The sequence below is a fragment of the Anomaloglossus baeobatrachus genome, chromosome 8, assembly GCF_048569485.1.
Source record: "Anomaloglossus baeobatrachus isolate aAnoBae1 chromosome 8, aAnoBae1.hap1, whole genome shotgun sequence".
NCBI lineage: Eukaryota > Metazoa > Chordata > Amphibia > Anura > Aromobatidae > Anomaloglossus > Anomaloglossus baeobatrachus.
Window position 1 is genome coordinate 159,748,615 of NC_134360.1, and position 13,506 is coordinate 159,762,120.

A 13,506-nucleotide genomic window follows, 5' to 3' on the forward strand; every position below is an offset into this window, starting at 1 on the left:
CATTAAGAGATGACGGACCTGAGTGAGGACTTTTTTTGTGGGTTGAGTTGAATGCAATTTGGTGGCAATTTGGGTACAGAACATTTTGGATCAGTTCATATTTAACCTGTACTCTATGCTGAGCACTTATATCAGGATTTCCATCTACACCTCCGAAATATGTGATTCAGGTAAATCCCCTGATGGATCCATTCACTAATGAGGCATAAGTGTTACTCCAGATTCCGTTTGGACTATGCTTAGTGGTGTTCATTTTTTCCAAGGTGCACAAAACTGTTGTTGACAGCACTTTTATGCACGTCTAAAAAGATGTGTGAAAAGATGTACACGGCCAGTTCACAGGTCAGACAGGTATTCAATGTGACTCCCCCCTCCTCATTAAAGTGAATTTTCCATTGAGAATTTTGTCTGAATCACATTTTTCAGAGATTTAATCCCTGGTGATGTAAGTGCCTAGTGTAGAGTGCAGGATAAATGTGAGTCATGTCGTACTATGTGGGACGCAGAATAAATAAATTAACATCAACTGAAGAATTGGATTTATTACATTTTTTTATGCTGTTCATCTTCTGGTATAAGAGATTTGGTGGTTTTATTTCTAAGGTCAATACAATTACAGTGATAACAGATTGTTATATGTTTTTTTGGGGGGGGGGGGTTGGCTACTATCATACTAAAAAATGTTTGTTTTTTTACAAAATAAAGTTTTTTGTTGCATCACAGTATTGTGAAGGAGACTATTATTTTTCTGCCAACAGAGTCATTGGTTTTTTTTGGTGGGATGAGCTAGAGTTTTCATTGGTACCATTTTGGGCTACATAATATTTTTTTATTGCTTTCTATTCCATTTTTTGCGAGGCAGAATTAAAAAGAAACAGCAATTCAGGAATAGCTGTCTTTTTACGCCATTTATGTCTCATAAAAGTGAATTAGTTGGATTATGGCTGCACCACATGTACAGTACATTAGGGGGTTTTTGTGTTTAGCTGTTTGTGCGCCATAAAATCAATTTGATAGGAAATATTGTTTTTGCATTACTATATTCTGAGAGCCATAGCGTTTTTCTCTTTCACATACAGACCTGTATCGCAGCTTGTTTTTTGCTGGACAAGATGACTTTTTCAGCAATAATGTTTTTATTTACATAAGACTTTTTGATTGTGTTTTATTTCACTTTTTGTCAGCTGTATGATAAATAGACATAGTTTTTGCCCCTTTTGTATGTTATTTTTTTTATCATGTCCACTAAAGGGGTTAACTAGTGTGAAAGTTTTATATATTGGGTTGTTCTGGATGCGACAATACAAAATGTGCATAATTTTATTGCATATCTTTGTTTTTATTTAAGTAAAATATATCTTTGTACCGTGTTAGCCAGTAGAGATAAAAAAATTGTTTAAAAGAACTGAAGTCCTCAGTGGTTGATACCTTTTAATGGCTAACTGAAAAGATGGTAATAATTGCAAGCTTTCGAGACTACTCAGGTCTCTCCATCAGGCATGGTATAACACAAAATCTGAAGAGTCACATATTTATACACAACAGGACATAGAATGGGGCAGTAAAAAAAGAAAAAAAAAATTCTTTTTTTTATATTTTTACAATTATTTTTAACTTTTTTTTTACTTTTTCACTTAGTTCCTTTACGAGACATTAACTTTTATTAATCTGATCGCTAGTATAATGTATTGCATTCTACCCGCATTGCAATACATTACACCTAAAAGTGAGATACTAACAGGAAGCCTTTTAAATCATGCATGGTCTAACAGGCTATCCATAGTTGGTCATTTCGACCTCAGGTTGCATGAAAAGGATCGGGCCATCATGATCATGTTGCTGGGGTGCCGATCGAACTAGAAAGGGTTCACATTTCCTCTCCCTAAATGTTGCGATCGATATACAAACACAATAACTGCAACGATAATACAATGCAATTAATTGTAGAACAAAAAGTGGTAGAACATGGTAATTCCATGTGTCCGTGAGATGTTATGACATATGGCACGACAAAGAGTAGCTCAAGTGAAGACAAGAAACTGAAGGATCGGATTACATTTGCTGCCTATAGGAGTCTTGAAGAGGGGAGAAAGGAGGATGAGATAGGTAGAAGCATAGATTCATACAGATAAATGGTTCAAAAAGCATATAAGATATATAAAAGTAAGAAAATTATGTAATTATTCAAGAACAGATAAAACCTTATCCTGACAAGTTACCTTATGTAACAGTTCTTACTTACTGGGTGGAATATCCAAGTGTAGTGTGAAGGTTTCATTAGCCATGCATTCCTCAAACGAGCACGTAATGAAAGTTGGTGAACACAGGGAAACATTAAATGTAAAATGTTGAATGTTGAACTGGTATTTCATTGAGTCAGTATATGTGTCAATTGTACAATTCAGGGGTTTATTTTGCAGGTTGATAGGAACATCATTCAACTTCAATGTCTCAGGATAATTCTTGTACTGAGGATTTACAGATATGTTTTCAATGCCACCTATTAAATAATAAGATATTCATTATTCCATTAAAAATAAAACATGTATCTATTTTCAATATCATCTTAAAGTAAATTTTCTTCCTTCTACACGATTTTATTTCTTTAACCCAATTAGAAGAAAATAAATAAAAAAAAAAATCTATTTTTATGTCTTAAAGTTTTTGATACTTAAACAAATCCCTAGCACAGTCATATACACAAACTAAAAGACAATAAGATGGAAGCCACCAGCTGACTTTAGGGAGAAAACATTAGCTTAGGGCCCATTTAGACAAGCTGGCTGCAGCCATTAAAAGTTGACTGATCACTAGTGATGAGTGAGCGTGCTCAGCACTGCTCGATAAAGCATCAGGGTATACGGGCAAGCTTAATACTTGTCCGAGTATGGAGGGTGCTCGAGCACCATGCTTGAGTTATTTTTTGCGACTGTTTTTCAGCCACGAAACATGCAGGAATTTACTGCCGTTTATGGTAATGCCATAGCCACATTATCATCAGTGAATACCTGTACTTTACTGCTACTCAGTCATGGAGATTCTTGGGAACATTTTTTTAATAAATTGCTGAAGAAAGGAACGTGTGGGGGAGTCTTTATTCAAATAAACTATTTTTTTCCTGTGTGTATTTTTTTTACTTTACAATTTCAGGGTTAGTTATGTGGGTGTCTGAGAAACACCTCTCCATTACTAACCTATGGGCTTGATGCCAGCTGATATTACACAGCCCACATAAACCATATTCATTTATTACCCCTATTGTCAATGCACCAGGGCAATCGGGAAGAGCCAAGCAAAGAGCCAAAATTGGTGCAGCTAATGTGATGCGCCATTTCTGGCGCTGCTATGAGTTGCAATTTGTAGGCTGGGAAGGGCTCAATAACCATGGGCCTTCCCAGCCTGATAGTAAATGCCCACAGCTGTTCACTTTACCCTGGCTGGTTATCAAAAATAGGTGGTCCCACACCGTTTTTTTTAATTATTTATCAGTACTGATCACTATTTCCAAGCTGATCAATGGTTGTTTAATGGGCTGCTTAAGACTAATTGGAATTCTATTAACACAGAATGATACGCTCATTAACATGATCATTCTGTACATGCAGAGTATCATTGTTATTGGGCGATGAGATTACATTACAGAATAATGTTAATACTGGCATGTAAAATCCAATTACCCAAAAAATGAGCATTTCACTCGTTCATCAAGTGATTGTTGGCCATTTTCCACAAGCTGATAATCGGCAAATGAGCATTCTAAATCAGCCTTAAAAAGAACCTGACAGCAGCTTTTAGCAATATAAAGTAAAGGCATGGCCATAATGTTGCTCTTATACTAATTAAACTGATACATTTGGTAAACTAATACGATACATGGTTCTTATTTACTCTTCATTTGAAGTTTTCATCTCATAATATTTCAGTGCACAAGGAGGACTGTAGGTACGGTCTTCTTATGCTTCTGGCTCCTCCACCAGCCTCCTGTGTTTCCATGATCACTGATTCTTCAGTCATCTGCCTCTTGTTTGAAATTTTGTGCCACGTTGTCTATGGTGCAGATGGCGCATGCGCAGTTTGATTTCACAACTGGTCTTCTGGTCTTCCTTTAAATGGCGCCATAAGTGGCAAATGCACAGATTGCAATTTGGGCTCTATGACATTTTCATTGGCTGAGATCTCGATCTGTGTAGCCACGCCCTTGTGCTCTGAAATATCATTACACGGAAACGTGAAATCTTGATTAAACAAGAACCACAGATCTGATTATTTCACCAAATGTATCAATTTAATTAGTAGAATAGCACCATTATGGCTTTACTATAAATTGCTAAATCATGCATGCATGTTCTCTAGAACTTTATGCTATTTCTACTTTCAACATAATAGTTAAAGTTTGCAGTAACCTCGTGTGCTCCATCCAATGGTGGTTACTAGCGGCCAGTATATTATTTATTTTATCTAGGTCTATGCAGACAATTTGGAACCAAAATAAAGATATATTAAAGTAGTAATTATTTTAGAATTTAATACTTCATTTAAATTTAATGACAAAAGGTGGAGATCAAATTAAATCTCCTAATTGCATGACCACATTCAAATACAAATAATGGTGATGTTATTAATAGTTTCTACTTGCCATTGTTCCTTATCAGTGTTTCTTAATGATGATAGACCCATACACTAATCATATATACTGTAGTTATAAATACAGATAAAGAATAAAAAACTACAGCGGCGGTGCAGTCAAAAACAGATTATGTCGTTTATTACAATATATATAATACTGATGTATTGTGAGCGCAAATATACTCTAGTTATCTCCAGAATTCTTGCTCTTCTACTTTTATGTTAATTTACTCCAAAGTTGGAAACACACATGAAGGTTTTCTGCATTTTAAGGTGTGGGCTTTGTCGCAGTTGTCACAGCCAAAACCAAGACTGAGGAAGTCAAAAAATGCAAAAGTTCTTCCTTTCATATTTCACGTTTCTCGCTCAATGCTTTGGCTCCTGAATTCAGCATAAAAATGCATATTGCATACTTATTACTTTTTTGAAAAAATCTACCTGTAGATTTTAGGTGAAAGAATACATTTAAAAAGAAAAGGAATTATAAGTTAAATCTGTATACTCCAGTTATACGCCTATTTCCAGTTGAATCCACCTCTAGATTTGGCTCCAAGAAACTGCACCAAAAACAGTGGCATTGTTCCAAAAGATGGCTGTGTGCAAAACTATCATTACACTAATGTACAAAAAATATATCACCATTTCTACTACTAATTAAAGTATACTTACGGAAAAGCAAATGCTTGATTTAAAAAAAAATAAACATTCTAAAGATCAAAGTAAACTAGATAATCACCTTATCTCCATTGAAGGAAGGTCTCATACACACATTTTTCTCATACGAGTTCTACAATAGTCAGTGGGGCTATTCACATGTTTACGATTTTTCAAGGAACGGATGCTCTGTGCAAAATCACTTGAAAAGTATCCGATATTGCCCCAAATGTTAAAACAAAATCGTCAATGCAAGTCTATATGTCCTTGAAAATGATCAAACAACAGTGCACTAGGATGCCATATGAGTGCTGTCCTTTTTTCACTGACTGCTAAATATGAAAAACTATAGAAGTTTTTTTTATGGGTTGTTTTTTTTCATGTAATAAAAGCTGATGACATTTTGACCAAACTCTATGGAAACGTTGATTAAAAGAAACCCTGATGAAACAATTTTATATGAGAAAATCACTGATGTGTGAATGAGGTCTAACTTTGGTTTGTGAAGGCTATGTTCACATTACATTTAGACATCTGTTTAATATGTTAGGACATTTACATTAAATGGATGCCTCCGATAGATGCCATTAAGTGACAACCATGACTGTAGGATGTCACTGAATGGCATGTATGGTAACCTGGTGGCTTTCCTTATGAAGTGAGGATCACTTTGAAACGCATTGAATAAACCACCTTTTATATTATTTCCAAACATTCGGCTTTTTAATTTCCTCCAGCAACACCGATAGAAATCAGATCGTACTCCAGTTACTTTGTATTTTTTTTCCACATCACGTTTAGACATCTGTTTAGTATGTTAGGACATTTACATTAAACGGATGCCTCCAATGGATGCCATTTAGTAACATCCATGACTGTAGAACAAAGTAGTGAAAAGAATCCAGCTGGACTCAAACGGATAAATAAAAAATCCTTCTTTATTTTGTCTCGGTTTAAAGATATCCAATAATTGGTACTGAAGAAGGCGTCCCGCCGAAATGCGTAGTGTGGTATTCATCTGCCATCTATCAGTGTGTACGAGCCGGTGTCATTACTGTTTATTGGATATCTTTTCACCAAGACGAAATAAAGAAGGGTTTTTTATTTATCTGTTTGAGTCCAGCTGGATCCTTTTCACTACTTTATTCCATTGTCTATTTGGCTTACTGCCGTGATTCGTGCTGGACCGTGGGATCTACCTGGAGGATTTATACAGGCTTGTCTCTGCAGTGGTAAGCTGTTTTTTTCTGTCTCTGTACTTTGTCATCCATGACTGTAGGAACGGAAACTGGGGCAGATTTACTGATATATTTTAGACCCAGTTCGCTTCTCGCAACATTTAGGAAGTTTTGAAATTAATTTGTAAATCAACTTATAGAAAGAATCTTAGAAAATACTAATGTCTTTACAGAAATACTTACTGCAATCAAGCTTGGTCTTATTCTCTAAAAGAAACAAAAAATAATTATATTAAATTAACATGTATTGGAACAATCAGTAAAAAATAATTTACAGCAAATTAAAGGGAGAAATAAGAAATATAATAAATGAAGTTAGATATTACATTTTAATTAACAGTAAAAGACTAGATAGATGGAAATATAGATCAATAGATTGATTGATCGATAGATAAAATATTTTTTTTCCTTTAATATTTATTTGCATGCAAGCCAAAGAGTGATGGCAATGGATGTGGGTCTGCGTGTCACCTCCTTGAGTAGAAGAGGAGACTTCTGGTGCTGATGTGGTTTGGTTGTGATCAGTGGTTGACGTTTCTAGAGCGAGGTAAATGAGAAAAAGATAAAATAAAAAAATTATGATCTAGAGATAATCATACAAGCATTACAATAAACTGTATATGTATTGTAGAGTGTCCAAGTATACTTTTTGCAAAAACTAGTAGAAAGAAAACTTGTGCAGGACATAAATCACTTTTAAATTGAATATGTCAGCAAGTTTTTGCTATGTAAGCTGAAGCCAGCATGCTGCAAGTGTTAACCCAGAAAGTTCAGGCATGCTTTTTTTGGTACAGTCTGATCTTTTGTCTATTTGCTATGTTTCATTAAGCAACAGGATCCTTATCATTACAGGACTAGAAACTCAGGTGCATGGCAGTCCAGCACACCCCCTCCTCTGATTAACACCTCAATGTCAATGTACAATCTATATCATGCTGCTCTCAGATGAGGTAGCAAACCCTGCTGACAGATTCCGTTTAAATAGTAACGTGTGGAAAATGCTTCTGTAAGACAAAGAATAAAATTAGGAGTGGAATAACGGGCTGCATTTCACTGAATGTTTTCAGGTAGGCCTCAAGGACTTGAAGTCACATAAGAAGGGAGACAGAATTACTTGAGGTAGGCCTCATGGAATTGAAGACACATGAGAAGGGAGACTGAATTACTTCAGGTAGTCCTCATGGACTTGAAGTAACATGAGAAGGGAGACTGAATTATTTCAGGTAGGCCTCATGGATGTGAAGTCACATGAGAAGGGAGACTGAATTACTTCAGGTAGGCCTCATGGACTTGAAGTAACATGAGAAGGGAGACTGAATTATTTCAGGTAGGCCTCATGGACTTGAAGACACATGAGAAAGGGAGACTGAATTACTTCAGGTAGGCCTCATGGACTTGAAGACACATGAGAAGGGAGACTGAATTACTTCAGGTAGGCCTCATGGACTTGAATTAACATGAGAAGGGAGACTGAATTACTTCAGGTAGGCCTCATGGACTTGAATTAACATCAGAAGGGAGACTGAATTATTTCAGGTAGGCCTCATGGACTTGAAGTCACATGAGAAGGGAGACTGAATTACTTCAGGTAGGCCTCATGGACTTGAAGTAACATGAGAAGGGAGACTGAATTATTTCAGGTAGGCCTCATGGACTTGAAGTCACATGAGAAGGGAGACTGAATTACTTCAGGTAGGCCTCATGGACTTGAAGACACATGAGAAGGGAGACTGAATTACTTCAGGTAGGCCTCATGGACTTGAATTAACATCAGAAGGGAGACTGAATTATATCAGGTAGGCCTCATGGACTTGAAGTCACATGAGAAGGGAGACTGAATTACTTCAGGTAGGCCTCATGGACTTGAAGTAACATGAGAAGGGAGACTGAATTATTTCAGGTAGGCCTCATGGACTTGAAGTCACATGAGAAGGGAAACTGAATTACTTCAGGTAGGCCTCATGGACTTGAAGACACATGAGAAGGGAGACTGAATTACTTCAGGTAGGCCTCATGGACTTGAAGTAACATGAGAAGGGAGACTGAATTATTTCAGGTAGGCCACATGGACTTGAAGTCACATGAGAAGGGAGACTGAATTACTTCAGGTAGGCCTCATGGACTTGAAGTAACATGAGAAGGGAGACTGAATTATTTCAGGTAGGCCTCATGGACTTGAAATAACATGAGAAAGGAGACTGAATTACTTCAGGTAGGCCTCATGGACTTGAATTAACATCAGAAGGGAGACTGAATTATTTCAGGTAGGCCTCATGGACTTGAAGTCACATGAGAAGGGAGACTGAATTACTTCAGGTAGGCCTCATGGACTTGAAGTAACATGAGAAGGGAGACTGAATTACTTCAGGTAGGCCTCATGGACTTGAAGACACATGAGAAGGGAGACTGAATTACTTCAGGTAGGCCTTATGGACTTGAAGTAACATGAGTAGGGAGACTGAATTATTTCAGGTAGGCCTCATGGACTTGAAATAACATCAGAAGGAAGACTGAATTATTTCAGGTAGGCCTCATGGACTTGAAGTCACATGAGAAGGGAGACTGAATTACTTCAGGTAGGCCTCATGGACTTGAAGACACATGAGAAGGGAGACTGAATTACTTCAGGTAGGACTCATGGACTTGAAGTAACATCAGAAGGGAGACTGAATAATTTCAGGTAGGCCTCATGGACTTGAAGACACATGAGAAGGGAGACTGAATTACTTCAGGTAGGACTCATGGACTTGAAGTAACATCAGAAGGGAGACTGAATAATTTCAGGTAGGCCTCATGGACTTGAAGTCACATAAGAAGAGAGACTGAATTACTTCAGGTAGGCCTCATGGACTTGAAGACACATGAGAAAGGGAGACTGAATTACTTCAGATAGGCCTCATGGACTTGAAGACACATGAGAAGGGAGACTGAATTACTTCAGGTAGGCCTCATAGACTTGAAGTAACATCAGATGGGAGACTGAGTTATTTCAGGTAGGCCTCATGGACTTGAAGTCACATGAGAAGGGAGACGGAATTACTTCAGTTAGACCTCATGGACTTGAAGACACATGACCAGACTAATACGGGAGAGGCTTACCCTTAATGCAGCTCTATGGAGGAAGAAGCATCGACAAAAAGAGATCCAATGGCCTGATGTCTGCTTTCTATATGCTATATATTAATCTCCCCTATTATGCTAACCTGAGGGCTACATTCAGTGTAATTTTTTACTCTAGACAACCATAGGCACATAGCAATGCACTGAATTTCCACATTTATGCTAAAGGCAAAAGTAAAATTTAGGCCGTTCTACTACAGGCAGTGACTGATCACAGGTTGTCTGTGATATGGAAAAGGCATTTTCCGAAGTGGAAAACTTCTATTTGAGAGGACATCTACATGTTACCATCCATTACAGCATATCATTATTCATTAATTGATCTTTGTAGAACTGTGCATGATGTACAACCTAAAGGAGTTGTCTCTTTTGAGCAATCCTCTTTTGTTAGCAGGGTGATCTAATAATAATAATAATAACATTTTACATGGTTACATAGGTTGAAAAAAGACCAAGGTCCATCTAGTTCAACCTTCCTCCACCAATTATACATTTTGTCACTAAGTCATTTATAACCAACAATGTTATTTTGACCCTCAATGTGTCCTGCTGCACAGACCATAAGCAATTAGCTGTAAACTGTAGGGAACCTGGGAGAAAGTGCTCAATTCTGCAGTGTGATCACAGAGGGAAAGACGCGTCTGCTGATTTTGTAAAGCAATATTCTATCCATGTAACTTAAGGATGTCTCTGATCTTATAGACTAAAATACACGTTTGTAGTCAATTTGTGCTTTCTCTACTATAAAATAGTAATGGTCAGGGAATTATGCCATATTAGTCTTTGAATATCAGGTATACCCCGCACTGTTAGAATATGGGTCATATCTCGGAATGGTCTGTTTTTTATTTTCACATTTTTAGCAGTTGTTTTTCATTTAGCATCAACGTGTTTCATTTTATTTTCTTCTCAGATAGCTAAAAGTGGATAGCATGTTGAGAATAAACCAAACCTGTACCATTGCGTGGAGTTGTGAGGTCCGTAGTGGGGGTATGAGTGGGTGCTTGCGTGCTGGAGGAGACTGAGCCACCTGTTACAGGACATGAAGCATGAAATGGTGATGACATTATGATATTGACCATTGTCCTCTCACTTAAGAAGAATACATTTGTATTTTACGTTCTATAAAATCTGCATTTTTGTTAATACTTGAACAAATCTGTCTTTATCTAAAGTTATATAGATCTGGATCGTTTCCAAATACATTCCAATGTAAACCTTTGATCACCCGTGACCTGACTGCAGACTCAAACACTCATTTGTTGAGTGATTGAATCAATTATACCAACAAAAAAAAAAAAAAATATTAACGATCATTCTGTTCCCATCATTAATTTGTTGACTGTAAAAACAGGTTAGTAAATGAGCGCTGATAGTAAGGAAGCACTGATGGTGACTCAGCGCTAATTAATGGCCTCGATTAGTCAGTCTAAATCTCTAGGCAAAAAACATCAGCTACTGTGGTATAGGAACCTTCATTCACTATAATCTGAAGCTCTTGTGGTTCTCTACTGATGCACTAGAAAGACTTATAGCTATACTTGAAATGTTTTTGGATACACCCCTGGCAATTTAAACATATATTGAATGTTAATTTATTGGCCAATCTCCCAACTTAAAGGGAACCTGTAGAACCTACATAACTACAGGAGTATACACCACAAACCAAAATTTTTTTTGCATTAAAAATTTTTTTTTTAATCTTTATTGATAACAATGCACTAAAAACATTAAAAAGAACACCACACAGAGGGCACACAATGGCAGTATTGTAATAGGTATCAATTAACCCCTTGTACAGATATACTATTACCGCAGACCCCAAGGACGTGCGTTTCGAGTTTAGCTTCTAGAAACGCGCGTCCTTGGGGTCTGAGGCAGCAGCAGTGGTATATTTTGTTCTCTGACATTTGTCTGATATTTATATATGGGAGTTGGTTCTTGTGAAAACTTTTTCTATGGTCAAATAGACTGGTCCTTAACTTATGCTTTAAGAATGCACTTGCATTTCTTTGTCTTTGGCAATAATTTCTCCCTTTTTCCCTTTTTGTGTGATACATGTGGACGATCTGTGATTCCCATTTACATTTGGTCTATAAACTTGATTTTTTACATCAAAATATTTTTTTCTCTCTTCCATTTTGGCTGTGCTAATTTTCCTTTAGGAATAATGTTTATTTCAACTTACTGAATGACTTACATAATCAATGAAGGTTTTATACAGAGAAGATTGTATTATATTAAGCTGGATATAATGATTGCTTTTCCATAGGTAATAGTATATCTGTACAAGGGGTTAATTGATACCTATTACAATACTGCCATTGTGTGCCCGCTGTGTGATATTTTTTTAATGTGTTTAGTGCATTGTTATCAATAAAGATTCCAAAAAATGTTTTTTAATATAAAAAAATATTTGGTTTATGGTGTATACTCCTGTAGTTGTGTAGGTTCTATTGTTAATTGGAGTGCCCTATTTTGTTGCCAAATCGTAGGTTTTTAAAGGGAACCTGTCATGTTAAAAAAAGCTATCAACCTGCAGATATAGGGTTAACCTGTAGGTTAATTGCGTTGTGCACCTGACCAATGCCCGCCCTTATAGCCCCCCTATCAGGAGGAAATTAATGTTATTCCTGCCGGCAGCATTCGGCTTCCAGTATGAGGGTAGCGCCAGTATGGGTTAAGTTGCAGCTTAGTGTATAGTGAGCGGTGGCTATAACTACACCTCTGGCATTGACTGACAGGTGGCTTTAATGCTGGGGCAGCTGTCAGTCTGTGTCGGGAGCACAGTTACAGCCGCCGCTCACTATACATTGAGTGATGATTGAACTCACATCGGTGCCATCCCAATGACTAGAAGTTTAATTCTTCCGGGAGGATTAAGGTTCATTTCCTCTTGGCAGCAGGGCTCTAAGTGTGGGCACCAGGTGCTATTAACCTACACATTAACCCGATATCTCCAGGTTAATAGCATATTTCACATGACCTGTTCCCTTTAAAGGGTTGTTCTCAAATTTGATTATTTCCCCTTAGGGGATAACTTTCCGATTACTGAGTGTCTGACCACTGTGGTTCCCAACAATCATGAGAACCAGGGCTCTGAAGTGTCCCAGTTGACTAGAATGGAGTTGATTATGCTCACTGCTGCTTCATTAATTCTAGTGTGAATGATGAAGAACAGCTGAGGGCAGCGATCAGCCATCACCGGCGCTCAAATGAAGAGTGAATGGTACAGTAGAGCGCATGATCGACCACTGCTCAATTCAGCTGTGGAACTTCAGAGCTTTGATTCTTGGGATCGCTGTGGGCCATAGCGGTTGCACCCCTAGCAATCGGAAAGTTATACCCTATTAAAAGATCCAATAGATGTTTTCATGCTCTTTAATATATACCCTATTAGTGTTATCAATCTGTGAAATTGCTGATGGAGTGTAGAGAACTGTTTGTCCACATTATGTGGTAATTTAATACTCCAAAGCAAAAAAGAAGAAGTGGTTGCACACTGAATGTAGTCATCTCAGTATGTGGGAAGTTTGCAACCTACACAGACAAAAAGAGAGAGAGTTGCACATCCACCTCCCCTCCTCTGCACCAAATTATTTCTCTGTGGGGTGCGAGACCAAGCTGTTGAGTAGTTCCCAAATATTTGAACAATAAAGATTACTGGGAGTTGTGCAGATTATGCTTTCCTGGTCTGCAAGCACATTGTTATTTAGAATATTTGCATACAGAACCCTTTTCACTTAGTGAAGTAGCGCAAATGTTTGTTTTTTAGGTTTTTTTTTAGGTATAATTTTCAGTTAACACATTTTAAGTTATAGCAATGTGACATCTGGTATTTTATGAAGGTCTCCATTTATATAAATTT

The 13,506-nt window shown here is 37.3% G+C and overlaps 1 protein-coding gene across 5 annotated transcripts in view; it reads right to left on the reverse strand.

The window, feature by feature from the left end:
* Nucleotides 1-13,506, reverse strand: part of PTPRC (protein tyrosine phosphatase receptor type C) — a 297,791-nt gene that overhangs the window by 126,658 nt on the left and 157,627 nt on the right. For 2 of the 5 annotated variants that reach the window (XM_075322139.1, XM_075322137.1), the window contains 4 exons: nt 10,597-10,668; nt 6,990-7,055; nt 6,702-6,725; nt 2,243-2,500 (listed from right to left, as the gene is read on the reverse strand). In XM_075322139.1, the coding sequence (XP_075178254.1) occupies nt 2,243-2,500; nt 6,702-6,725; nt 6,990-7,055; nt 10,597-10,668 (420 nt within the window). The remainder of the gene's footprint in view (nt 1-2,242; nt 2,501-6,701; nt 6,726-6,989; nt 7,056-10,596; nt 10,669-13,506) is intronic. The other 3 variants (XM_075322140.1, XM_075322138.1, XM_075322141.1) reach the window with 2 other exon arrangements.